General features: G+C 44.6%; 1 protein-coding gene across 1 annotated transcript; it reads right to left on the bottom strand.

Moving 5' to 3' along the window:
* Positions 1 to 797: 797 nt before the first annotated feature.
* Positions 798 to 26,656, bottom strand: LOC117061320 (SUN domain-containing protein 2-like). The gene is made up of 12 exons (XM_033174092.1): positions 26,550 to 26,656; positions 26,109 to 26,251; positions 23,625 to 23,741; positions 16,702 to 16,803; positions 14,685 to 14,756; positions 13,952 to 14,015; positions 11,634 to 11,760; positions 9,709 to 9,787; positions 7,656 to 7,759; positions 4,711 to 4,878; positions 4,406 to 4,501; positions 798 to 946 (listed from the first exon to the last, which is right to left on the bottom strand). The coding sequence occupies exons 1-12, from the start codon at positions 26,651 to 26,653 to the stop codon at positions 833 to 835; spliced, it is 1,290 nt and encodes a 429-aa protein (XP_033029983.1). The 5' UTR covers positions 26,654 to 26,656; the 3' UTR covers positions 798 to 832.
* Positions 26,657 to 27,042: the final 386 nt, after the last annotated feature.

Below are 27,042 nucleotides of genomic sequence, written 5' to 3'. Positions count from 1 at the left end.
GCCCTTTGGGTGTTGTTGGACTACAACTCCCATCATCCCTGACCATTGGCCATTCTGACTGGGACTGAGGAGAACTGTAGAGTCCAGCAACATCCGGAGGGCTAGTACAACTGGAATTGCCAGGGATTAAACCTGCGACCTTCTGCACACAAAGCATATTTGCGCTACTGCTGAGCTGTAATACACCTCCTTTTAGCTGGCAGGTTTATTTGTCATTTCCCCCACCTTTTTCTTTCTTTTTTGAAAGAATTGTTTCTGTGGAAGTTTGGTGCACTCCAGTGGCCGAGGGTAGACATTGCACCTATATTCAAATATTTCTTACGAGAAAATTATCAGAGCTTGTTACTCTTCACGTCCATTCATGTGGTAATTTCCTCTCTGTTTGGGGGGAAATGAGCTGTTGTCTGTGGTATTTCACTTCAGCAGAGCCTTCATCATCTTGTGATATATTCTGTATCACTGCTCTAAGCCCTCAAACTTCCCTCTCCTTCGCAGGGAATACCCTGTTTCCAATGTCACTTTCACATAATACCAGATGTCAAAGAGAAACACAACTACCAGAAGGCAGCACTGTTTAGGGAAGCTTTTAATGTTTGACGGACTATTGCATTTAAATATTTTGTTGGAAGCCGCCCAGAGTGGCTGGGGAAGCCCAGCCAGATGGGCGGGGTATAAATAGCAAATTATTATTATTATTATTATTATTTCTCAGACCACCAAGCAAGAGGGTCTGAGGTTGGAAACCCTAACGAAAAGCCGGTCTATTAGCCACAATAACAATAAAAAATATGCCATGATGTATTTATTATACTGAATTTCTCTGATCACTCCATCACTCCATTCGTTCTCCATACACACGAAACCCATAGATGCATGTGTAGTCTGGATGGTCCCAGTTGCTCAAAATCTTCAAGAGCAGGTATTGAAATTTACCTGAATTTTCTCTCTGAAAATACAGGGACATAAATAAAAGGTTACCGTTTGCTTCCTGTACAGTATGTTTTGTTGCAGGAGTGCCAACTTGGCACCGCAACTGTGGGTGCCCGGAGGCATGCATGAACCTCTTAAGATTTAGTGTCAGGAGTATAATGTATTCCTGGACACCGCAGAGTTAGACGCAGACTTTTCTGGAAGCTTCTGGCTGTTGTGAAATTGACTAGACAGCTCAACGCAGGAACTCAGTAACTCACTGGATAACTATATACAGTATTTATTGATTGAAGCAACTAGTATCCATAAGTTACTATTTACAGACTTTACAAAATAAAAGAAAGAAAACATAAAATCTTTTCCTCTCTGTCTCTCTCTCTCCACACACTCACCACACAGCTCTCACACAGAGCTCACCTTATCAGGAACTCACTGACCAATCACAGGTCGTTGCTAAGGGTCTGAGAGAGAGCAACCTGGGCTTTCTGCCAACTGCTGATTGCTTGAAGATAGACAGCTGCATTTCTGCACGTAGTCACTGAAAATTGTGAGTGCCTAACCCCTTCATGGGGAATTTTGTGGGTGCTCGGTCACACAGGGCCCCAGGGAGTTGGCACCTATGTTTTGTTGTGAATTCCTCCATATCCCCCACCATTGAGATATGTGAGCTGAATGGCACAGCAAAGCTATTGGTAAGAGAAATTCAGAGACCTTTAGTAACATTTGTGAGTTGATGCGGTTAGAGTGTTGGACTAGAACCTGGGAGACCAGAGAACAAAATCCCCACTCAGCCCTGGGTGACACTCTCCGTCTCTCAGCCTAACCTCCCTCACAGGGTTGTTGAGAACAGTGTTATTTTTTTCCGAGGAAAAGAGGTGCTGGAACTCACCACAAACACCTCCCTTGTTCTCCTATATAATGGCAATGGTGCCCACCTGAGAGGTGCCGGAACTGAGTTCTAGCCAGTTCTGGCTGAAAAAACAAAGCCCTGGTTGAGAGGATAAAACATGAGGGAAAGGAAGCAGAACCACACATGTCACCTTGAGCTCTTTGAAGGAAAGATGGGGACAGAAATCAAATCAACTCAAATCAAATCAAATCACCCTAAACTCTGGAAGACTGATGGGGAGGAAGAGTTACAAACAGGGCTGAATGCATTAACCACACACACACATATATATATACAGGATAGGCGTGCCTGGCGTGCTCTGGTCCATGGGGTCACGAAGAGTCGGACACAACTGAACGACTGAACAATATATATACATTTAGATCTTTTTCTCTGGTGAGTAGCAGTCCCCTTAAATGACCATCTCCAGAGCTTGCAGAGCCCAAAACACAGCTCAGCTCTCTCCGTTGTGTTTCTCCAGGTCTCTCCAAAACTACATCCGATTCCCGTTATTCCCTTTCACAGACATACACAGGGATAGAGATTATATCATCCTAAACTAGGGGGGGGAGGTATGCCCTTTGCCCCTCTTTCTGATCAGTCTTCCCTAGTTTAAATACCCTGGAGGGCTCCCATATCCTTTGTAATAAACTACAAGTGTCTCTGCGTCCAGTCCCTGTGTCCGTGGGATTGCGCTACTGCGCATGTGCCCCACGGACAGCCGTTGGGACTTGGAGCGCAGAGACTTCGGGCGGCCGGACGAAACTGTTGAAGCGGCGGGTGCGCGCTCGCGTGGGCTTACTTCTAAGCGGCAGCGGCCGTTACAAGTGGCGGCGGGCGAGCGATGTCAAGCGAGAGCTGCTCGGTCAGCTCTGCGCGTGTTCCCGATGTTGCTAGGGCAACAGGGACGCTATGCGCAGAGCTGGCTACGTCATGCGGCTGTCGCGTTGTTAGAAAAAAACACACGAGATAAGCGAGAGCCGCTCAGTCAGCTCTGCGCATGTCCCCGACGTTGCTAGGGCAACAGGGACGCAGAGCTGACAAAGTTTCTATAACTAACATTGAGGCAGAGTCGCCTCTGAAATTCTGTAGGACAAACATTTTTTTGGGGGGGGGGGGGAACCACTGGTGTGATCTATACCATAAACAAACATTGCCCAAACTCTGTTTTTAAAAATGTTTGACCACATATGTTCTAGCATCCGTTAATTTAACGGGCTTAATGTCTAGTTAAGAATAAATCTTCAAAAAGCTCCCATTGAGATACATGATCTTTAACACCTCTTTCTTGTCATCCATATTTGTCACAGTTTCATATCTGCAGGGGCAGGCTTTGGTAATATGGCGCCTTGTGTAAGGTCAAACTTTGGCGCCCTCAAATGGATCTCCCCAATTTTGCTCCCCCCCCCCATTTTGCCACCCTAAATCCAGTGCCAGTGTCTGAGATGCCCTATTTGTTTCAACTAAGTTAATCATTTCACTAACTGGTTATCGTCGTAACAATTATTCATCTAAATCTGAATACCTAAACCCACGTATCTATCCATTTCGTTTGCTCTGAATCGTTGGCGTTGCTGTTTTTATATATGCCGAGAGCCCCGTTGGGGATCTTTGGTCAAGAGGCAGGTTACAAATATTTTCGTTAACAACGCGAATAATAAAAGCTGGACGTTCCCAGCTTCTTAGATACCGGGGCTGGCTAACTGACAGAGTAGAGTTTTACCGGTCAAGGCCACCCAAAAAAATTGGCTGTGGTTGGTAACCTAAATTCAGAACAATTACATATTATACTTTGGAGTGTTCAGAATGCCATGCTAAATTGACACCTGGCCTTTTAGTGAAGTGCAGACTACAGCTCTCTCCCAGATTTCCAGGAAAAATCAAGGGGCCAGATTCAGCTAAGAGCAAGGTTTCCAACTTTAGCCTTTATCACCTTGTCTCCATCCACACAGCCCCAAATCCCCTCTTGGGGGTCAGGAGAACCCCAGAATAGTGGGGGGGGAGAGAAAAGAGAGGGGATTGTTCCATCTGAGAAGCAAAAACGCTTGCACTGACAGAACAATTAGAAGATTGCGATGTTTTGTGTCTGGGTGGGTGACTCCATCTTTCAAACCCTTTGTGTTCTTTTCCTCCATGTTCTGTGGCAAACCCTAACTACTGGATTCTTTTGCCCCATCTTTCTGTGCTCTGCCAAACAGCCGTGTCATACTTATAATATTTTATTCTCTTGTTAATTATGCCGTTTTAAATGTGCATTTTATATTTGACTTCACTTAGCAATAAGTGGGGGGTTTGGGGTTGGGTTTTTTTAACATTAAAAAAAAATCCTGTTGTTAACTTTGTGTTAAATGTGTATTCTGTAGTTGACATCCTTTGTAATGCTCTATTTTGAAATCTTTACGATAGTACAGTATTTTAGTTTTCTGTTAATTATGTTGCTTTGACCGTATACTCTATATTTGACTTTCTTCAGAAATGTCTGATTATGGATTGTTTCATTGATGTTTTAATATGCTGTAAACTGCTTTGAGATTTTTCTTTAAAATATAGATTGGTATAGAAATGAAATAAATAAATAAATAATACCTCCAGCTTAAAAGTTTGCATAGGGAAACCATCGATTTTGTAGACAAATGACCCCAAAAAGTTCCCTTCCTCCTTCTCAAAATCATCTTTGAATCCCTGAGAAGAGACAAAGGGGGAAAGCCGAAGAGATTCGATAAGAGACTTTAAAGAAATGAACCAAAGGTTGTTATACAAACATTAATTAGTGTTCTTTATAAATAAAAAATAAAAAAACACCTTCCACCTTTAAAATTTCTCAATGCAATATATATATGCATGTGAGGGGAAGGCGGGAATGTCCTGAAAATCATAGGGAGGTTACTCACATAGATAGAGAAGTTCTTTGGAGCACTGGTAATTTCTTCTGTGTGAGAAATTTTCTTTGAAATATGATCCAGGCTCACAGCAACCGGGCAGACGGCTTCGGACAATTTGATGACGACATAACCTTGAGAGCCTTGCATAGCCCAGCAATTCCCAGGGGTGTTATCCCGCTGAAAAACAAAACAGTCTCATGCCTTTCCAGAAGGGAGCAGACACAAATCTGGAGAATTCAGAAAGTAAGTGTTGTTTGTATGGGGAAAACAAGGGTTTGTCCCTACTTTGGCAGCCGACACAAGATAGAAGTCAACGTGTCTGGACACCTTTATCTGGTTGTCACTGGGAAGCAAAACTATTGGAAGAGTGTTAAGAGGCTGCTTTTGCTAGGGAGTACTCCATCTTGGACCTGTTCTTAGTGGGACGTTATCTGTTACATTCCTGACCCTGCGTACATTGGCGGAACATATATAGGCCACTCGGCCCCCTTTTCTAGCCACTTTCGGGTTGCGGCCCTGCACATATGCACTGTTGTGCGTGCTTTGAACACGCACAAAATGGTTGTTGCCTGTACTCATAGCTTGACAAATTGTAACGTGCCTCTGCCACACCACTTCTCTGCTGAATTGTGATGCACTTTTAATTTAAAAGTCGATAATAGAGAGTTTTAAATAATAATAATAATAAAAGTTTAACTGTTTATAAAAAGCTGTCTGTAATAATAAATAACAACAACAACAATCTGGCTGGGTTTCCCCAGCCATTCTGGGTGGCTTCCAGCAAAATATTAAAAAAATATATTAAAATGTCAGACATTAAAAACTTCCCTGAACAGGGCTTCCGTCAGATGTTTTCTAAAAGTTGTGCAATTCTTTATCTTTTTCTTAAAAAATAAAATAAAAAAATGCACACATACTGAAACATTTCATTTTGTTGTGGCCGCAAGTCACAAAATGGCCACCAGGAGATGCATGGCATAACACAAAATGGCTGCCGTGGGGTATGACTGAACGCAGAATTGGGTGCCTCCCCCTTCCCCCCAGACAGCCTTACGCTTACTATGAGAAATCAGCTATGCCCAACTGATCCTGATTGTGGAGATCAATCAATTCCCATGATTGTGCCCTTCCTCCTTTCAGGATTGTGAGCTGAGGGTGTGTAGCTATGTGTTATGGAGGAAGGATGTGTGCAGCTCAACATGTTCACCCACTCACGAAACAGTAACTTTCCATGCAGTGCACATACATGAGAATGCCGTAGTACAAATTCCAAACATGTCTACCTACAGGTACATTATACTGAGTTCAGCAAGACTTAATGTCCTATGGATTGTACCCTTAAATTTAAATATGGGACTTGTTGGAGTTGTACAGTGTCACACACAACCCCTTCTCTCCCCCCCAAAAAAGAAGATCAATTAGGAATTGAATCTGTGGTGGTCAGAGGTATACACATAAAATCACGTTCATTGTTGCAAGGAGGACATGTTGCTGGAAAGGCCTTTGATTACTTTTTGCTGTAAGATGACTGTTGGGACAGAAAGATAGGATTAGTTTATGCTACATCTGTATGTAACTGCTAAGCTGAGGAATGGCATTGACTACCTGTCAGTAAAGGAACTGACCCTACCCATACTGGGTTTTCCATTTGCACAATCTGATGACGTGTTGAATTGACCCTCTGCCCATGTCCCAACAAGCAATACACAGTGTGTTGCAAAGTGAGCACTGGACAATACACTTTCAGTCACAAAGAAGAGCCTAGGAGCTTCAGGTTGCCCAGGTCTGCTGGAAATGTGTCAAGCGACTGTTTCTGGTGTGGAGTGCCTTCCTTGGACCCACTCTTAGTGGGTAGGGCTATCTGGTTTTCAACATCACAATATATCACCAGCTAAACATCGTGTTACATCGATATATCATGATGTCTGAAATAAGGATGGAGCTATGTAAAGACGAACAGTAGGGTTGGGTGATAACTGGTTTTCAACATTGTGATATATCACCAGCTAAACATTGTAATATACCAGTACAGTGGTACTTCAGAAGTTGAACGAAATCCATTCTGGAAGTCCATTTGACTTCCAAAATGTTCAGAAACCAAGGCGCGGCTTCCGATTGGCTGCAGGAAGCTCCTGCACTCAATCGGAAGCCATGGAAGCCGTGTCGTTTGTTCAGGTTCCAAAGAATGTTCACAAACCAGAACACTCACTTCTGGCCGAAACAAAATAGAAAATTCTTTCCAGTAGCACCTTAGAGACCAACTGAGTTTGTTCTTGGTATGAGCTTTCGTGTGCACGAAAGCTCATACCAAGAACAAACTCAGTTGGTCTCTAAGGTGCTACTGGAAAGAATTTTCTATTGTGTTTCGACTATGGCAGACCAACACGGCTACCCACCTGTAACTCACTTCTGGGTTTGCGGCATTTGGGAACCAAAGCGTTCGACTCGCAAGGCGTTCGGGACCCAAGGTACGACTGTATATCACAATGTCGGAAATGAGGATGGAGCTATGTACAGGCATTGGCTGGCTTCAAAAATGTTCTTACATTGTGCATTTTGCATAGCGTGCGCACATCATGATTCACAATATATTGCCAAGTCAAAAATTATGAAACCGATATCATGATATGGACTTCAAACAGGTTTTGTATGATATATCAGTGGGACATTCTGTTTCCCCCGCATTGTGATGGCTGTTGAAAATCCTTCCGCTATTTTATATCATTTTGTTTCATGCGTTGTGCTTTTACTGTATATTTATTTTGTCTTAATGTGTATTAGTGTCTCCTGCTTTGCGGGGGGGGGGGGTTTGGCTAAATAGGGGTGTACAAATAATCCATGGCACTGAGACTGGGGGGGTAGGTGGATTTCTCTGCTGGATGTTTGAGAGGTAGTGGTGGGGAATAAAAAAAAAATTGAGGAAGTCCCCAAACATCGCTTTCCAAGATTCCTACCTCAAGAATCACTTCTGGTGCACGTGAGTAATCCCAGCACAGCCCCAACATGCAAACCTGCGCTCCCGTTTCATAGCTTGTGCTGAATTTTACGATCGATGCACCTACAGATATTAGGGCATTAAACAGGGAGGGTTCCCCCCCCCACACACACACACAATCCAAAATTAGTAAGAGAAACACAGAGAATCCAATCAGAATTAAATTATCACAGTTGGCAAGCACTAATCGCAAATCTATCAGGGTTTCACAGTTCAAGTCAAACAGCCTCCAATATGTTATTTGTTTCATTACTTCCACCACGACTCCTAGAATGAACTACCTAAATCATTTGGCAATGGAATGTCGCATTCTTCATTATTTTTTTAATACATTGCTACAGGGTTCGTCCCTCTCATTTTCCTTTGGTGAGTCTATCAGTAGCTGTCATGATGTGTGTGATCGTCAAGCAAATCCTATAGGGCTTTTTAATTTTTTTAAAGGTGCCAGTACTCACCACAAAATTGTTACAGTAAGTGCTGCACTTTAAATATTTGGGGGGTGCCGGTACTGCGTGCCCTTGAGTACCCCCAGAAGAAGAAAAAGCACTGCCTGTTTCTCTCCTCTTTCTGCGATCCCTCCCCCCCCCCCCGTGATAACTCAGTTACAGGTAGGTAGCCGTGTTCGTCTGCCATAGTCAAAACAATAATAATAATAAAATCATTCCAGTAGCACCTTAGAGACCAACTAAGTTTGTTCTTGGTATGAGCTTTCGTGTGCATGCACACTTCTTCTTCATCTTTCAGCTTTCTTTCTTCCCATTCCTTTTCCTTACCACCAAATTGGTTCCTGGGAGAGGGACGGATTGGTCTGGTCCTCAGGGATTCTCCACCCCCTGCACCCACCTTCCATCACGTCATCCTTTTCCCCCCACCTCCTTTCCCTTCCCATATGAAATTTGGGGGAGAGCTACCTGAAATGTCCTAAAAAGGTAAAGGTAAAGGGATGACTCTGGGGTTGCGGTGCTCATCTCCCTTTACTGGCCGAGGGAGCCGGCGTTTGTCCGCAGACAATTTTTCTGGGTCATGTGGCCAGCATGACTAAGCCACTTCTGGCGAACCAGAGCAGCGCACGGAAACGCCGTTTACCTTCCCGCTGGAGTGGTACCTATTTATCTACTTGCACTTTGACGTGCTTTCAAACTGCTAGGTGGGCAGGAGCTGGGACCGAGCAACGAGAGCTCACCCCGTCACGGGGATTCGAACCTCCAACCTTCTGATCGGCAAGTCCTACCTTTGCCTTAAAGGCTACATAGTAGAATGGTGTGATTGTACCATATCAGAACCTCAAAGTGTCCCTATTTTCCAGTGACAGTCCCAGATTTACGGAAGCCACCCCAGTTTCTGATCTGATCCTGGAATGCCCCACTTTTCCTTAGGTAAAGGTAAAGGGACCCCTGACCGTTAAGTCCAGTCGTGGACGGCTCTGAGATTGCGGCGCTCATCTCGCTTTATTGGCCGAGGGAGCCAGCGTACAGCTTCCAGGTCATGTGGCCAGCATGACTAAGCCGCTTCTGGCGAACCAGAGCAGCACACGGAAATGCTGTTTACCTTCCCGCCGGAGCGGTACCTATTTATCTTCTTGCACTTTGACATGCTTTCAAAATGCTAGGTTGGCAGGAGCTGGGACCGAGCAATGGGAGCTTAGCCCGTCACAGGGATTCGAACCGCCAACCTTCTGATCGGCAAGCCCAAGAGGCTCTGTGATTTAGACCACAGCACCACCCGTGTCCCCTTTTCCTTAGGACGTCCCTATTTCCCTTGGAGAAATGTTGGAGGGTATTCCATATTAATATGAAGTTAGAACCCTGCAGCCAATATTCTAGTGGTTAAATATTTGCACACACCAGAAATCAACAGATTCAAGAGAGGAGTTACTCCCCTCATGCTATACCGCTGCTGCTTCCACCCCAACACCACATCTCTTCCCCGCTCCATCTCTGTCTCACTGTTCCCTTGAAGCTCTGCTGCCCCCCTAGTGTTTGTCTCCCGCTCCATTTTTATCCTCTTCTTACCTGCAGATTTCAGGGCAAAGTCTTCTTTTTCAATCTGGTTGCTTTCCTCTGCAGTGCCCCCCAATTGCTTGAAGAGATGCTGTCACAAAAATATATATATATACAATTGAGGTGTGAGAGAGAGACCCCACCTGCAGCTATGCAAACACATGCCCGTTACTGCAGTTTATAGAAATAATTTCTCTTCTCCCATCCTGAGTCTTTTCCCCTGGTTGATGTGGCCAAGTGGGGAAACATACAATGTCTGGAAGTGGGGGTTGTGGTGAGGGAGAAGAAGAAGAAGAAGAAGAAGAAGAAGAAGAAGAGGAGGAGGAGGAGGAGGAGGAGGAGGAGGAGGAGGAGGAGGAGGAGGAGGAGGAGGAGGAGGAGTTTGGATTTGATATCCCGCTTTATCACTACCCAAAGGAGTCTCAAAGCGGCTAACATTCTCCTTTCCCTTCCTCCCCCACAACAAACACTCTGTGAGGTGAGTGGGGCTGAGAGAATTCAGAAAAGTGTGACTAGCCCAAGGTCACCCAGCAGCTGCATGTGGAGGAGCGGAGACGCGAACCCAGTTCACCAGATTACAAGTCTACCACTCTTAACCACTACACCACACTGGAGAAGCTTCAAACAAAGCAGTCAGGGATCAGTGGAGGAAAATGAGGGAAACTACCAAGTAGAGGAGGAAATTCTGACTTTGGTGAACACACGAGTGCACCCATACCAGAAGCATTGAGTTATTTTCTTCATACTGATAATTTAACTTTCATCCCACCATGAACGGGGCAAGAACTTAACAACCAGCAGAGCTGATGTAGAATAGATGGATGGCAATCCAGCCAGATTGGTGAGGTATTTTAATATTATTATTATTATTCACTGTCACCCTTAACCTCTACCAGCATTGGTAGCCCCGTTTATGGCTGACTGTGGAGAGAAGGCGTTTTGCAAAAATCTTCATGAGAGTCACACAAGGCTCTCCTCTTTGGGTGATTTCTTAGGAATCCCTGTGAAAAAGCTGTGAGAGATTCATTTGTTTATTAAACTCATATCCCACCTTTCCAGAAGGACGCAGGCAGCTAACATTGACACTATAAATACAAAAAAGACCATCATATCAATTATATCAAAAAGTGTTCATTTTTATTATCCCTGATTATATGTGATTCTCAGTAGGCTACGTTCACCAATATGATCTGTGTGGGAAATATTTGGATTTTGAACATTCTCTAGTAAATACCGTTTTTTATAAACACCATCAAAATATTACTGCCTCTGTAGATTTTTTTTTCTGAGATGGTCAAATTGAATGTCTTTTTTCCGTTACTAAAATTGTTACAAAAATTTTAATCAACTTATTGTGCCAGTCTTGGCTTACACGGGCGAATTTCTTTGATTTGTCAGTTCCCTTTCAAAGGGATGCATTATCTGATTGACTGCTAGCCAGTGATAATTGATACCGTATATACCTGAGTATAAGCCGACCCAAATATAAACCGAGGCACCTAATTTTCCTACAAAAACCTGGGAAAGCTTATTGACTCAAGTATAAGCCGATTCACCTTTGCCGCTGTGGAGGAGGAGGAGGAACGAGCAGCCCGAAAGCAGCCCTTTGGGCTGCTCCTTCCTCTTCCTCCTTTGCCAAGTTTGCATTTATGCGAGCAGTTCAGGAATGGAACAAGCTGCCTGGGGAGAGTAAAGAACCGCTGTTCTTGTACGCTTCTTAAGGAATGGTTGACTGGGGAGAGCGGGTGGCAGCATGAGCAGAGAGAAAGGGCTTCTTTCTCGCCGCCCCCACCGCTCGCCTCACTCAAGTATAAGCCGAGGGCAGCTTTTTGAGCACAAAAAATGTGCTGAAAAACTAGGCTTATACTCAAGTATATATGGTAATTGGTTATTATAAGTCAGAAGCTGAAATAAATTGTAGCTCAGGTAACCCTCACCTTCTGGGACTCCCAGTGTCCATGGACACTTCCAAGGGCATCTACAAGGCTCTGGAGCCCAACGACGTTCTGACGGAAAGTACTGATCTGTTTCTGAAGATTCTGCTGAAGGGCCTCATTCTGGCGACTAAGCAGAAATGTGCAAAACAATCAAAATATCCACAATATTGCTCAAGCCTAAGCAAAATAGCTCACCATGGGGTCAAAGGATGGATTTTGTGGCTGTAGGGTCCTGTGGGGGGCGGAATCTGTTCTTTTTTAAAAAAAAAGAACAAACCAGAATGTCATCAAATTTTAGAAGCAGAGAGGGATAGATATTAGACTTATTTTTCCAGGAGTCATACATCATAGGGAATTTGTATCTGAATTTCCAGATCTATATAGTACTCGGACGTATAAAAAATGGGCATTTGCCTTGTGCCAGTAATCGGAGAGCCCTATTACCGTATATACCCGAGTATAAGCCGACCCGAATATAAACCGAGGCACCTAATTTTCCTACAAAAACCTGGGAAAGCTTATTGACTCGAGTATAAGCCGGTTCACCTTTGCCGCTGTGGAGGAGGAGGAGGAACGAGCAGCCCGAAAGCAACCCTTTGGGCTGCTCCTTCCTCTTCTTCCTTTGCCAAGTTTGCATTTATGCGAGCAGTTCAGGAATGGAACAAGCTGCCTGGGGAGAGTAAAGAACCGCTGTTCTTGTACACTTCTTAAGGAATGGTTGACTGGGGAGAGCGGGTGGCGGCACAAGCGGAGAGAAAGGGCTTCTTTCTCGCCACCCCCACCACCCGCCTCACTCGAGTATAAGCCGAGGGCAGCTTTTTCAGCACAAAAAATGTGCTGAAAAACTAGGCTTATACTCAAGTATATATGGTAATTCCTTGTTTTACCATCGATTTCTTCATGCTTCGTGACACCTTTCATTGCAAATGAGGGATGAGGGCCTTTTCTGCAAAACAGCAACTACTACAAACCAGTTTTCTTCTTCATTCACACTGACAGGAAGGTCAGTGCTAAAATATTCTTTCTGTGTGCAGCCTGCCAGAGGTAGCACACACATCAATCTCTCTTCCTACTATATTTTAACAAACTTGCTGTTGAGTTGCCAGCCAGGACCTGAGTCGCATCTTTATCAGAGTATAATCGTGCTTCTTTCTTACGGGGTGTGTGTGTGTGTGTGTGTGTGTGTAGAAATCACCAGTCTTTTTCAAGAACCACCTTCCGCCTTGCTGTGAAATTATCAGCTTGCATTTTAGGAGCTACAGATATCGCCATTCAAAACTAACCCATGGGTTATGGCAGAGTTGGGGAAACCTGTGGCCCTCCAGAAGAGAGCATCGGACTTCAATTTTCCATCAGGCCCAGACTATATGGCCAATAGTAACGAACGATGCAAAATCTGGAGGTCCACAGGTCCCCCCCCCCAATACTGGCCTTATCCAAGGGCGGTGAACATCTGGCTCTCCAGATGTGGCTGGCCTACATCCAGAGGCGTAGGAAGGTCAGGTGGTACCCGGTGCAGAAAATTTCTTGTCACACACCCCCATTGATTCCCCCCCCCCTTGCAAAAAATGGTTTTACATTATTTCATATTTTGTTACAAAGGAATAATAACAAGTAATAATAATAATAAACTTTTATTTATATCCCGCCCTCCCCGGCCAAAGTCGGGCTCAGGGTGGCTAACATCAGATACATAACATTGGTATAAAATCAAACCATAATTAAATTACCTCCTAAAAACATCTCAAAATCAAATTAAAGTCTAATTAGATGGCTTTCCACAGGGTTAGGGTTGGGAACAGTAAGTGCTCCACTGAATTGAAATTTCAGCCTTCACGACATAGGAAAACAGCCAAGTAAACAGCTATTTTGGTGGAGGAGGGTCAAGATATTAACCGATATGCATGAAATTTCATATATAGCTATATAATCCCTAGTACAGTAAGATAAGACCTTCGGAGCAGGCATTTTTTAAAAAAAGTTTTTTTATGAACCGCCTTTGTAGGGCAGTAATTGTTCCTTGATAATTTGTCACCCCCTCCATTATGGAACATGGGGCGGACTGCCCCCCTACGCCCCCCCTTCCTACACCCCTGCCTACATCTCCCACCATCCAATGGGCCATTCTGGCTGCAGCTGATGCTGCTTGGAGACCAACAACATCTGAAGAGCCACATGCCCCAATCCTTGGAGCATGGGTTTTCATCTTTGCCTCTGCTAAGCTCATTCAAGAGAATCAACCTGCATCTGCATGTTTTTGCCTCAGGATGAATTCAAAATGACAGTGTGCCGTACATCCATTGAGGAAGCTATTTTACCTCAGCTGCACCTTCATCACCTGCTTGAAGCTATCAGAGGGGTTGCACAAGCCATACAGAAATCCTAGAAGGAAACATGAACCACATTAATGGCTTTCTGAACCAATCAGAAAACCCATACACTTTTATCAGGATTAATCAGCAGAACATTGCATTATGTCTCTTCTCTTGTGTAGCACGGTTGAAAATATGTTTATCCACCGAATTCAGTAAAGCATGCTTATTGTAGCGGAACAAATATTGGCAAGATCCATATCATTTGGAAATCTGGGTTCATCTCATGGCTATCCACTGGGCAGCTGAAAAATTAATCCAAATCTGCCTGTTGGTTGATGCTAGGCCTCAGGGGCAAGATGGCCATAGCAGATTTGTTCACATTATGCTGAACACAGGTACAAACTATACAAGTGTTTGTGTGGAAAAAAGGGCATCCTTGTTGATTTGTAAAACTCTACAATTTGTGTACAAAGACTGCATACCCATTGAATGTTAACATGTGAATACCCCACATACTTTTGCATGGCCACCACACACAAATTCACTCTTGCGTGTGCATGCACACAGACATTCAGCACACATTAGTGTGACTTAGTAGAAGTCAAGGTCTCAACGGATCGCTGCTTTTAGTAGTCTATATTTGATACACATTACAAATAAATGCACATCACAAATATATTCTGCAGATTATATAACAAAAAAAAATGTGCTTAGGCTAGCTCTTTGAGGAACATACCAGAAAAGATGCCCAAGAAGAATATTAGGGTCAAAAAAGCCAACATCTTCATGACAGGCCTTGGATGGTCTCCTGAGAAGATATAAATTCAAGTGGAAATCATGGAAATATATGATTTCTCAGCAATTGTAAATGGAGCATGTATATGCCTGGAAAAGGCCAACATTAGCAAGCAAGTCTATGTATGCTCTCTTTCTGTTAACAACATTGCTGCAGATTTTGGCTTTATTTGTTTATTTAGGCTTTGTTTACTTAGGAAGGCAAGGTTCCCGTCCCTTATAGATAGAAAGGAGATGGGTGGAACAGTTTTGCTTGTTTTTATAATTGTGACTAGGGGTGTAAGAGGGCGTGACTTTTTGTTCAGTCCTGTAGTTGTCACACGCAGCACTGCTTCTGCTCTGCTGCAATTTGTCTTCTGCTAAAGAAGTACATTATTTGTCTTGCTGCCTGCTGTGATGAAATTACATAACTTATGTGATCTGCGTAGCTATTAGAGAATGTAATAAATTATGTCTCCTTTGTGGGCAAATATGGATCATATTCACTGGATATATTTCTGTTCCATACCTGGGACCAATGAGCAAGCATTGGCAATTTCTGCTCCCATTTCCATTTTAATCTGACTTGGCCAATATCCCTAACTGCAATGGGTTTATCTGTTTCTATCACTATATATTATGGGTTGTATCCATATATATAAATTCAATAAATAATAATAATAACAAAAGTTGTCCTGTTTACACAAGGACTTCTGCTTGTGCAAAGGAATCTGCTCTGAAGGGTTGGGGTGAAACCCAAAACAGATTTGGGGGGAGTGCACAGAGGGAAGAGAGGAAACGAAAGTTCAGTCGCATAAGCAGAAGTCCTTGAACAATTGAGATGATTTCCCTGGATTAAATCCTATGTTGCTATAATGCTCCCTGGGACCTTAAGGTGAAGAGCAGGTCAGAATTCTTGTAGATAGATCTAGATAGATGTATTCTAGATAGATCTAGAACACATATTTCCTCATTCGCCTTACTTCTCTATTTCTGTTCTTCAAGTGAAAATATTTCGTCTTAGTTCAAAGCTTGTTCTTTGAAGCCTGTTCTGATAATAATTTTATTAATTTTCAATTACTATTCAATAATAGCCCCATTATAACAATGCCAAATTATAATACAGTTACTAATACCAATCATTCAAATACCGAATTACCGGTATATAATTTAGGTGTGTCGTCCCCCGTCCCCCCAAGTGCTAGAATTGATGGTTTGGTGGTTTTCTTTATATCTGCATTCCAAAATCTTACTAATTTCAATTACATTCCGGTCAAAATAAGAATCCCTTATACGACAACTGCAATATTAACAACTTCCATTCGTATAGACACATTCTATATCCTTGTTCTTCCTGTGTGTGGCAATTATTCTGTCCGTGGCGTTTCTTCCTGTCCTTGTAAAATGTTATGTCTATCTTTTCCTCTCCATCCCTCCGCTTCTTTGTTTTGCAACTTTAACAACAGCTGCAAAAATCACCATCCCAATAAATAATCTGTTTTCACCATTTCCCCTCTGAGCCTGGGAAGAAGAGTGGTCTGCCGAACTGCAGATGACTCAGTAATGAACCTTATCAGTTCCTTGGCAAGTTCACAGACACTTTCATCCTTCCGTCCAACTAAGATAAATGAGCGTTTATACTTCCAATTAAAGCCTGTCGAAGACCGTTCACACAATCAATTGACTGCTGATGGTTCTCATATACATCCACCAATGCATGCAATATTCGTCTTTGGGGAAGGTTGTGGTTCAAATTAGAGAACTTGAACGCACCATCAAAATTAAATTCAAATTAAGGGCAGAACATTGAGAAGATACATGCCCTCCCTATTTCCGTAAACCAGGAGTAGGGAACTTGTGGCCCCAACTCCTATCTACCCCAACCAGCAAATGGTCCATAATCAGGGATGGTGGAAAAGGAGTTATCACCCAACAACATCCAGCTGGACTTCTGCTATAAAACTGCTCGGCTAACCTACCTGCATGTTGGAAAGCAAGAGCAACTGGGTTGTTTCTCAGTTGTGTCCCGGCTCCGAGGAGAGATGGACTGCTGTAGCTTTTCATCTGCTGCACTTCTATAACTATCAAAAGTAAAACGTCACCTCAATAAGCATCTCTATTAAGGGCCAGTGTTCTGTAGCTCAGCATCAGAGAACATGCTCTACACACAAGAGGAGATGCTTTGGCACCTTCCATTTAAAAGGATCAGGGATCGGGTGATGAGCGAGGCTCTTCTTCATCTGAGACCCTGGAGAGATGTGGCCAATCAGAGTAGACATTACTGGGCCTGAGGGGCAAAGTAGCTTCCTATGGCTGGCTTGCAATTTCTGACTTTCCCATTTTCTATATTTTCTCCATTTATTTTATTAGCAATATTTATAGACCACCCTACAACCAACTTCTCAGGATGGTGTGAGAGAGAGAGAGAGAGAGAGAGAACAGGGTAGAAATTGTTATAAGAATTTAAAGGTCTCAAATACAGAGTAAATATTTGGGCAAAATAGGTAAAGGTAAGTGTGAAAGCAACATATATGCTGCTTGTGAGGATCTGAAAGGGTTACACACAAATCTAGCTACGCCGTCACACAGGAACTGACATGTGATGTTATGCTTTGTAATATGAGACTGCTATAATTCTCAGACCGAGTCTGAAGTCTGTGTGAGAAGGTTGCTTTCGTTTTTGCCTGTACCGGAGAGGAGCCATGAGCGCCTCATCTCCGGGCTTTTGAGTTATGCTACGCTGCAATAAATCTGCTTTGCTGACAGTGGAGGAGTCAGTGTACGTTTGTTAAAGACTGCTGATTAACAAAGACGATATTGCAGGGGGTTTCGCTTCAAGAACGCTGTGCATTTGAACTCTGCTATGAAGGTGAAAGTGTTTTGGAACTGCGCGATCGGGAAGCCTGCCGGACCCATTTTGGTGATTTGTGGCTTCTGAACGCAGGGGTTTTATTGCTCCTGACCCCTCGCAACACAAAAGGTTATGGGCAAAAGGTTATGGCTTTGCTAATTGCCTGCCTGCTATCGTCTTCAAAGGGAGGAATGGACTGCGTGCCACGGCAGTGAAACCCAGCTGGAGTGCAGCCAGGGCTGGCAAGCATTCGCTGGTGGGACGACGCCATTAATCCGGAGCCGGGAGTTTGAGTTCTACAGCAGTAAGTAGAAAAGCCCCGGGGGGAGAGAATGGCTGCCGCTGCTGAAGGAAATGAATCCTTTTCCTGCCCCTTTCCTCCACTGAATGGAGAAAATTATTTGGAATGGAGAGTGAAAGCCCAAGCTTGGATTCTTGCCAGAGGGCTTAGTGAATGCCTGAGAAACCCCCCTGTCCAAGCTGCTGCTGGCGCTGGAGCTGCAGCGGTCGCAGCTGCACAAGCTGAGCAACGCAGGGATGAGAGAGCCAGGGGAATGCTCATAATGGCCCTGGAAGGTTCCCAATTGCCCCTGATAGCTGGACTTGAAAGTGCCCACGCTATCTGGGCCGGGCTGGAAGGAATTTATATGAGACCTACAGCTGGTGCAAAAATCCATTTGACCAGGCAGCTGTATGGCTTAAAACTGGCTCATGGACAGAGCGTCCAAGAACATGTGCAAAAAGTGATAGCCACGTTGGAAAAGCTGAGGCTTTTGGGCATCACGTATACGGAGGAGCAGAAGTCGTATATCTTGCTCACTTCTGTTTTTGATGAGTATGAGAGCCTTTGTCTCACTCTGGAAGCCATGCCTGCTGCAGATCTTAATCTCCGGTTGATTGCGGGACGCTTACAGGAGGAGGAGAGTAGGAGGCACAGTGACTCCGGCAATGGATATGCTGGAGGCTGCCCTGTTCCCAGCAGGAGAGGGGGGGCAGCTAGAAGCAAAAGCCATGATTTTACTGTGCAGGCCTATGCTGCTACACGTCGCTGTTATCTCTGTAATTCGAGTAGCCACCTGCAACGAGACTGCAAGGCCAGAGGCGCTGCTAATGTAAACACACAGATAAGAGGTTTCGGCAAGCCTGGAAACGCACGTAGGAGAGGCACAGGTGGGGGCTCATCGTCTGGAGGAAACCCACGTCATCTTGCTGCTGCTATGGCTACCGTCAAGGACGTTCCTGTTGCTAAGTTACAGTTCATGATTGACACAGCAGCATCTCACCATTTTGTGCCATCTGGTGACCATGCTCGGGACTGCAAGGACATTGTTGGAGGCAAACAAGTTTCCCTTGCTGATGGTTCAAAGAAAAAGCTACAGACTGAAGCTACTGTCTTTGTTGATTTTTTACAGGCTGATCTTCAATGCTTTGTTCTTCCAGGCATGAAGCGCTGTTTATTGTCTGTGTCTTCTCTTTTAAGGGATGGGTATGTGGTTCATTTGGAGAATGATGTCTGTACCATCTCTAAAGGGGGTAAACTGTTGGTCAGTGTTCCTTGTAATGATGATGGAGTTTTTGTTTTGGAAACAGGTAACAGTACCTCTGACACAGCACAGGCGCTGTGCGCGAATACGCCGATGCATCGTGATTGTTTACACTTATGGCATCGACGCTTTTCTCATAGGAATTGGCAGTACGTAAAGAAGGCCCCAGGTAACACGCAAGGGTGCGAGTTTTCACCATGCTCACGGTTTCTTGACTGTGCTGCATGCAAACAGGCCAAGGTAAAAACGTGCCATTTTCCTAGATCAGATAGAGTCACCACGGAGTGTTTTGCTCTCGTTCATGCAGACCTCTGTGGTCCGTTCCCGACGCCCAGCATGGGCGGAGCCAAATTCATTCTAACTCTCACGGACGACCACTCGAGAGCAGGATGGTCGATTCCGCTCAAACACAAGGGGGAGGCGGCCAGCATGATCAAGGAGTGGGTCGTTGCGGTTGAACTTGAGTTTTCCTGCAAAGTTCGCAGCTTTCAGTCGGACCGAGGAATGGAATTCTTAGGGTCCACACTGCAAGGGTTTTTCCGCCAGAAAGGTATCAAGCACAGGTTGTCAGCTCCATATGCTCCTCCCCAGAACGGAGTTGCCGAGAGGAGGAACAGGACGCTGCAAGAGGCGGTGTCAGCCATGCTTTTCGATGCTAAGTTGCCTCAGAAGTTCTGGGCTGAAGCATGGAAGTGTGCTTCTTTCTGTTTGAACCGTACCTACAATTCGGTGGTAGGTGACACGCCCTATGCTCTGTTGTATGGCAAAAAGCCAAAGGTTCACTTCATGAGAGTGTTCGGCTGCCAGGCTTATGTGCTGCTGCCTAAAGCCAAGCGCCGCAAAGGTGGACCTAGATCCCAAAAGATGATCTTCGTCGGGTACGAGCCAGCCTCCAAGGCCTGGAGGTTCGTCTACCCTGAGGGGAAGGATCAGTCTCGGGTAGTGCTCAGCTGCAGTGCTGAGTTCTGCGAGCAGGAGGGGTGGAAACGCATTCACGGCAATCCAGAAGTTCTCACTGACATTCTGGAAGGTCCTGAAGATGTGGGACAAGCAGGTGCACCACCGGCTGGTGGTGGTGGTCCGGGTGGTGGTCCGGCTGGTGGACCAGGTCCAGCTGGCGGACCAGCCCCGGCTGTTGGTCCAGCTCCGAGAGGTAGTGGTGCTGCCACTCCTGGCACTTCTGGTGGTTCGGGCCGAGCACCCAACCAAGGCCAGGTTGCACCACGTCCAGTAGCTACTCCGAAGCAAGAGCCGCGGAGTGCACCAGTTTCTCCAAAGGCTAGATCTGGAAGACAGTTCAAGCGCAGTAGAACGTCTCCAGAGGCTGGTCCAGGGGAACAGTCCAAGAGGAGCAGGTCAGTAGGAGAGTCACCAGACGTCAGGGACTCACAGGCAGAGTCCAGCTCGTCTGGGTCAGAGGGGGACTCCGATGACACACTGAGGAGGTCCCAGAGGACCACGAAAGGAATTCCTCCTGAAAGATACACAGCCACTAGCGTGTGGGCTTGTATGGCTCTGTGTGAGCCAGAGAGCTTTGAGGAAGTGCAGAAATTGCCTGAGCCGGAAGCCACGAAGTGGCACCAGGCAATGCAAAAGGAGATGGACTCCATGAAGGCACTGAAGGTGTTCTCCACAGTGACGCTGCCCAAGGGCGAGCGTGCTGTGAGCAGTCGCTGGGTGTTTAGGCTTAAACCCACAGCAACTGGAGAACCTCAGTACAAAGCTAGGCTAGTAGCCAGAGGCTTCACGCAGAAGAAGGGCTTGCATTACACGGAGGTGTATGCGCCGACTTCTAGGAGTGAAACTCTTCGCTTTTTGTTAGCTGTAGCTGCTCAGAGAGGCTTTGTAGTGCACCACTTTGATGTGGACGTCGCTTATCTGAACTCATCTTTGGAGGAGGTTCTGTACATGCTACCTCCACCAGGGTTCGAGGGCAATAAGCCGAATGTCGTGTGGAAGCTACACAAATCCATTTATGGCTTACGGCAGTCCGCCAGGAACTGGAATTTGTGTCTCCATCAAGCGCTGGAAAGCATGGGTTTCCAGCGGAGTCTTGCTGACAGTTGTCTTTACCTGGCAGGTTCCGGCCAGGAGCAAACTCTGGTGCTCTGTTATGTCGATGACATCATTTGCCTTGCCAAGTCAGAGAGTCAGGTGCAGGAGTTTGCACAAGAGCTTAGTAAGCACTTCAAGCTCAAAGAACTAGGTCCAGTGAGTGTTTACCTAGGAGTCAAAATTGAAAGGACTGAGGATGGCAGTTTCTTGCTAAGTCAGGAGAGCAAGATCGAACAGCTATTGGAGAAGTTCAGGATGTCTGACTGTGCCAGTGTCAGAACACCAATGGAGACTTGTTACGTAAAGGACAGTCAGTCCGGGGAACACTCTGCGTTCCAGAGCCCCGAGGTGTTCCAGTCAGCACTTGGAAGTCTGTTGTATCTCTCCCAGTGGAGCAGACCGGATATAGCCTTTGCTGTAAATCTGCTCAGCCGGGAGGCAGCACAACCCAGTGTGCATGCCTGGAATGGCATCAAGAGGGTACTGAGGTACCTACAAGGTTCCAGAGATTGGCGTCTCAAGCTGTCAGCAGAAGGTGGAGCACAGCTCTCTTGCTGGTCTGACAGCAGCTGGGCCAATCTGGACGACAGGAAATCAGTGTCTGGACTCGTTGTCAAGTACGGGGAGGCTCTGGTCGGGTGGAGATCCAGAAAGCAGAGTCTTCTAGCTCTTTCCTCTACAGAGGCTGAATTCAGTGCGTTATCTGAAGCCTGTAGGGAGATGGAGTTCTACAAGTGCTTGGTCCAGGAAGTCAACGGGGAGTGTTGTTTACCCATCACAGTTTGGGAGGACAACCAGCCCTGTATGAAGCTGGCAGAGACTGGACAGTTCAAGTCCAGAACCAAACACTTGGACATCCGGTTTAGGAATGTTTGTCAGAGTATTCAGACAGGCTTGGTGAAGCTGAAGTATTGTCCAAGCCAAGAGAACCTAGCGGATGGGTTCACCAAACCTTTGGGGTTCCAACTGCATTGGGAATTCTGTAATGGTTTGTATCTGGTGTAGGCCACAACCTGCACCGTGCCCTGTGTGTCCGGCGAGAGGGGGTGTGAGGATCTGAAAGGGTTACACACAAATCTAGCTACGCCGTCACACAGGAACTGACATGTGATGTTATGCTTTGTAATATGAGACTGCTATAATTCTCAGACCGAGTCTGAAGTCTGTGTGAGAAGGTTGCTTTCGTTTTTGCCTGTACCGGAGAGGAGCCATGAGCGCCTCATCTCCGGGCTTTTGAGTTATGCTACGCTGCAATAAATCTGCTTTGCTGACAGTGGAGGAGTCAGTGTACGTTTGTTAAAGACTGCTGATTAACAAAGACGATATTGCAGGGGGTTTCGCTTCAAGAACGCTGTGCATTTGAACTCTGCTATGAAGGTGAAAGTGTTTTGGAACTGCGCGATCGGGAAGCCTGCCGGACCCATTTTGGTGATTTGTGGCTTCTGAACGCAGGGGTTTTATTGCTCCTGACCCCTCGCAACACAAAACTGCTCTTTACAATTGCTGAACTAAAAAAATACTTTAAAACATTCAGCTAATTGAAATAAAACACAGTTTCCCAAACTGCACATATATACTTGCATCTCACACATCAGGTTTTTTAAAATAATAATAATAATAATAATAATAATAATAATAATAATAATAATAATGTACAAATGCAGTAATTTTAATGTTTGCAGACTGCCAACTATATATAAAGGCAAGGTTTTCTGAAGAAAATATTTAAAATACCTTAGATTCTTGGAAGATAAAAAGGGATGGTAGTTATTATTACTTCACAATATCACTATTTTTAAACGAAAGGGAGGGGAGAAAAGAATTGTCAGCCCGTAGCATGAATCTCTGGAATAACTGAAATAACAACAGTGTAGGCCCCCCAGGAAGTGCTCTCTAGAAAGGGCACTCTATAGCTGGGGTGCCACCACTTAAAAGGCCATATCCAGGAACAACAGCAGGTAAGACTGAGAAACGTGCTCACTTATTCACTTTACGCTCTCTGAGGCCCCAAAACTTACTAGCTCCTTCCATTTCCCCAACTTCAGTTCCACATTTAGAAGCGAACAGTTATACATTTGATGTATTCTATTTTAGAGTAAAAGTTTGAATAATATTTTTATGGGTCTGGACAATGATTTATTCCAAAAGGAGTCAGTTCTCACACTTCCAGTTGCTTCAAATGGAGCAATATTAATTTCGGCAACAAGCATGGCGAAAGACGCCATGCTGAGGGCGCCCTCAAAGCTGAAGTCATCATTGACTGCAATGCTCAACAGCTACCACAAGGAGGACTCTGTCTCTGCCTGCCTGATGCAGAGTCCTCTTCCATCATGGGCCTCCACAGGTCATGTGCTCCATCTCCAAATGGAGCTTAGAGGGAGCCATATTGCTGTTGCTAGCTAGCTAGCTAGCTTACTTTTCAAGAAAAAATGCACCCAAGGCCTGAACATACCTAGAACAAGTGGCTTCTGATCGGGGCACATCATGATGTTAGCGTTGGGTTCCATCGGTGGAGGAGTTTCAAAACAATGTCGTGCAATTAAAGGATTTTGATCAGGCAAGTCTTTACCTATTAGAGACAGATGACATTGTTAGCAAAGAGGTCCAGAAGAATCAATGAAGAGCTTGATGTTTTGGATTTGTATAACATGCACAATCAAGCTGGTAAGAAATGGGTTGTCCTCCCCGGACCCAGCTTAAAGGTTTGCTGTGGGGACAGCATGAGAATACTGTTTTATTTATTTTATAGTACAGTACATTGATTATTGCTTTCATTTTATGGATCGATGGCCTCATGGGGTAGTAAAATTCATGTTAAATTGCTGTTTTAGGGGTTATTCTTAAAAGCCTGGAACGGATTGATTCATTTTGCATTACTTTCTATGGGAAAGCGCGCCTTGGTTTTGGAACGCTTTGGTTTTGGAACGGACTTCCGGACCGGATTAAGTTTGAGAACCAAGCTGCCACTGTAAAGTTTGCAGTAAAAAAAAAATTAAGTTATAATTTATAATTTGGCAAAAAGAGAATAAAGTGATAGAGACTAGTATGGCACAGCATTTGAGCTAACTCAAGATACCATATTGCACATTCTGCTTCCCACAATGTTTACTTTAGGCCTTATCTCCTTCACCCCATAAAGCGAGTGTTGTGGGAAGTTGAACTCGATTCCAAATGCCGATTTGAGGATTATGCGCTAAGCACTGTAAACCAAGCATCGCCGTCACTGTAACATCTCAGCGCTCAGTGGAAATGTTGCATTATGGTACATTTTTGTATCTTTCATAGCCCCTCTGAAAACCCGGACAGGAATCAAACTCAGGTCTGGAATGCAAAACTGCATTGTGGGTTTATGCACACCAGTTTTTATTCTGGAATCTCAATCTGCAAGGGAGATGCCGTTTTACAATATAATTCTTACCACTTTGGTGTAAGAATTAAGAGACCCGGGGTGTAGGTTTTTTTTGTTTTTTGTTTTTAATGTTCCAATATTAATTGTAAAGGTTTTTATGGAAGACAATCTTACTCGGCTACGAGTGATTGCCAAAGAAGACAGAATTAATTGTACTGAACCTTTGGCATTAGGCTTGATTTTTATTTATTTATTTAGATTAAAATTATTTAATTTCAAACTTATAAAATACAATCATATCAAATCAACCAATAGAAACAAATAAACAATAAACAAAGAACGAAAAGCATATAATCTAGACATAATAATCCACAAAAAAATAATATATGAAAAAACAAAGCACACGGAAAAGAAAAAAAAGCAAAGAATTAGAAATAACAATTAAAAATTGGTTTCCAGTTGTCTGTATATCACTTCCCTTAGTAATAAAACAAAACTTGCGATACCTCATACGATAATTGAAAAATAAATAACTAAATAAATAGCTCACATTTTAATATATACATTATTATACATTAGGCTTGGTTTTGTGGGCTTGCATTTTATGACTCCTGCGCTGCATTCCCTTTCCTTTCTGACCCTGAAAATGGCGCGAATGGCAGGACGTTTTGCTACGTCTGCTGTGAGTTAGCGCCGCCATCTCCTTGAGAGCTTCCAAGGAACAGATAGGGACAGGAATGTCAACAACCCCCTCGAAGGCCTGGTTGTTAAGGAAACAGTGATAAAGGAGGACATCTGAGACCCAAATGGCCTTAGCAGTTAGGGGCACCCCAAGGTAACTGTGGGGGTTAAGTTGCCAGTATAGAGCCATGCGTGTTTTACTTCTCGTGACCTGTAGGCTTTCTTGATGTATGTAGAAGAATGCTTGACTCTGTGTGTGCTGTTTTTGAGCCACTACATAAGCTTTATTCTGGGCAGACCTTTTTTAACTGGTGGTTCAGCCAGAACAACCAGTTGGTAGAGCATGAGACCCTTAATCCCAGGGTCATGGGTTTGAGCCACATGTTGGGTGAAAGATTCCTGCATTGCAGTGCTCCTGCCCCAATTCAACAAGTCTGTGATTCTGTAACATTCAGAATATGGCAAAACCCCCATTAAATTGGGCTCTGTGCTATTGCAGTAGTTAATAAGCTGGATCCCTAACTGGATCTGCTGAAGCTTGCTGCAAATCACTCGGTCCCATTTTCATTTAAGCTCAGCTATGATTTAAAGTGACATGCCCGTGTCTCGCTTGGCCACTGAGGGAGCAAAATTAAATGTTGCAATGTCCGAATAAGGCCATTTGTGCTGCACACAAACAAAGAAAACTGTAGCTCATTTGGTTCAAGTGTGGTGCTGATAACGGTGAGGTTGCAGGTTCGACCCCCTATGAGACAACCACACATTCTTTGCATTGCAGGGGGTTGGACTAGATGACCCTCGGGGGTCCCTTCCAACTCTACGATTCTATGATACACACTGAACATGCGCGAGCCTAGGCAAGTTAAACCAAAGGCCTCACTTCACTTGGCCGATGAGCACACTCACTACAGCAAGGCTGCATCAGGTCTTCCGATCCACTGCTTTTCGCCCCCCAACTCTTCTGGGAGCAAGTCTCCTTCCAGGTTTTGGAATCCCATTTTGCTTCTGAGGCAAGAGAGTTGTGCTTCCTGCGGATTCTTTTGAAAACCCTGAGAAAAGAAAGCTCAAAGGTTTTTTGTGGTGAGAGAGGGGAACCTTACATTTTGGCATTTCTCACTTTTTCTGTATCATCCCAAAAAAAACCCACCCAACTGCAACCTCCCTCCAAGATGATTCAATCATGCAGTGCTAGCTCTGGTGCATTGCTTGTATAAGCAGAATCCTGAACCAAAGAGCAATGGGAAGAAAACAAACTGTTTCCACATACACTGAAATGCAAGCTTGCCACAGCATAATGTTATTCTTACATAAACCAGGCCACAATATGTTACCCAAGCTCCCTTGTACCTCCTCACTCCCGTTTCTCGGTACGAAATGGGTTTCAGCCTTTGGAGAATGGCCAATCTTTCGCTGCGCCGTTGCAGTATAATCCTTTCGCTGTGGCATTCCATGGTCATCCTGCTCAACAGGATTAATAATATTTTATTTATTTATTTATTTATTTATTTATTTAGTCATACATACATACATACATACATACATACATACATACATACATACATACTCCACCCATTGGGCTGGGTTTCCCCAGCCCCTCTGGGCAACTCCCAACAGAATATTAAAAACACGATAAAATACCAAACATTAAAAACTTCCCTAAACAGGACTGCCTTCAGATGTCTTCTAAAAGTCAGATAGTTGCTTATTTCCTTGACATCTGATGGGAGGGCATTCCACAGGGAGTGCGCCACCACCGAGAAGGCCCTCTGCCTGGTTCCCTGTAACCTCACTTCTCACAGGGAGGGAACTGCCAGAAGGCCCTCGGCGCCAATAGGATGCC

This window comes from Lacerta agilis, chromosome 1 (assembly GCF_009819535.1).
Source record: "Lacerta agilis isolate rLacAgi1 chromosome 1, rLacAgi1.pri, whole genome shotgun sequence".
Taxonomy (NCBI): domain Eukaryota; kingdom Metazoa; phylum Chordata; class Lepidosauria; order Squamata; family Lacertidae; genus Lacerta; species Lacerta agilis.
The sequence above is the reverse complement of the archived record's forward strand: the minus strand, read 5'-3'. Positions and strand labels throughout refer to the sequence as shown.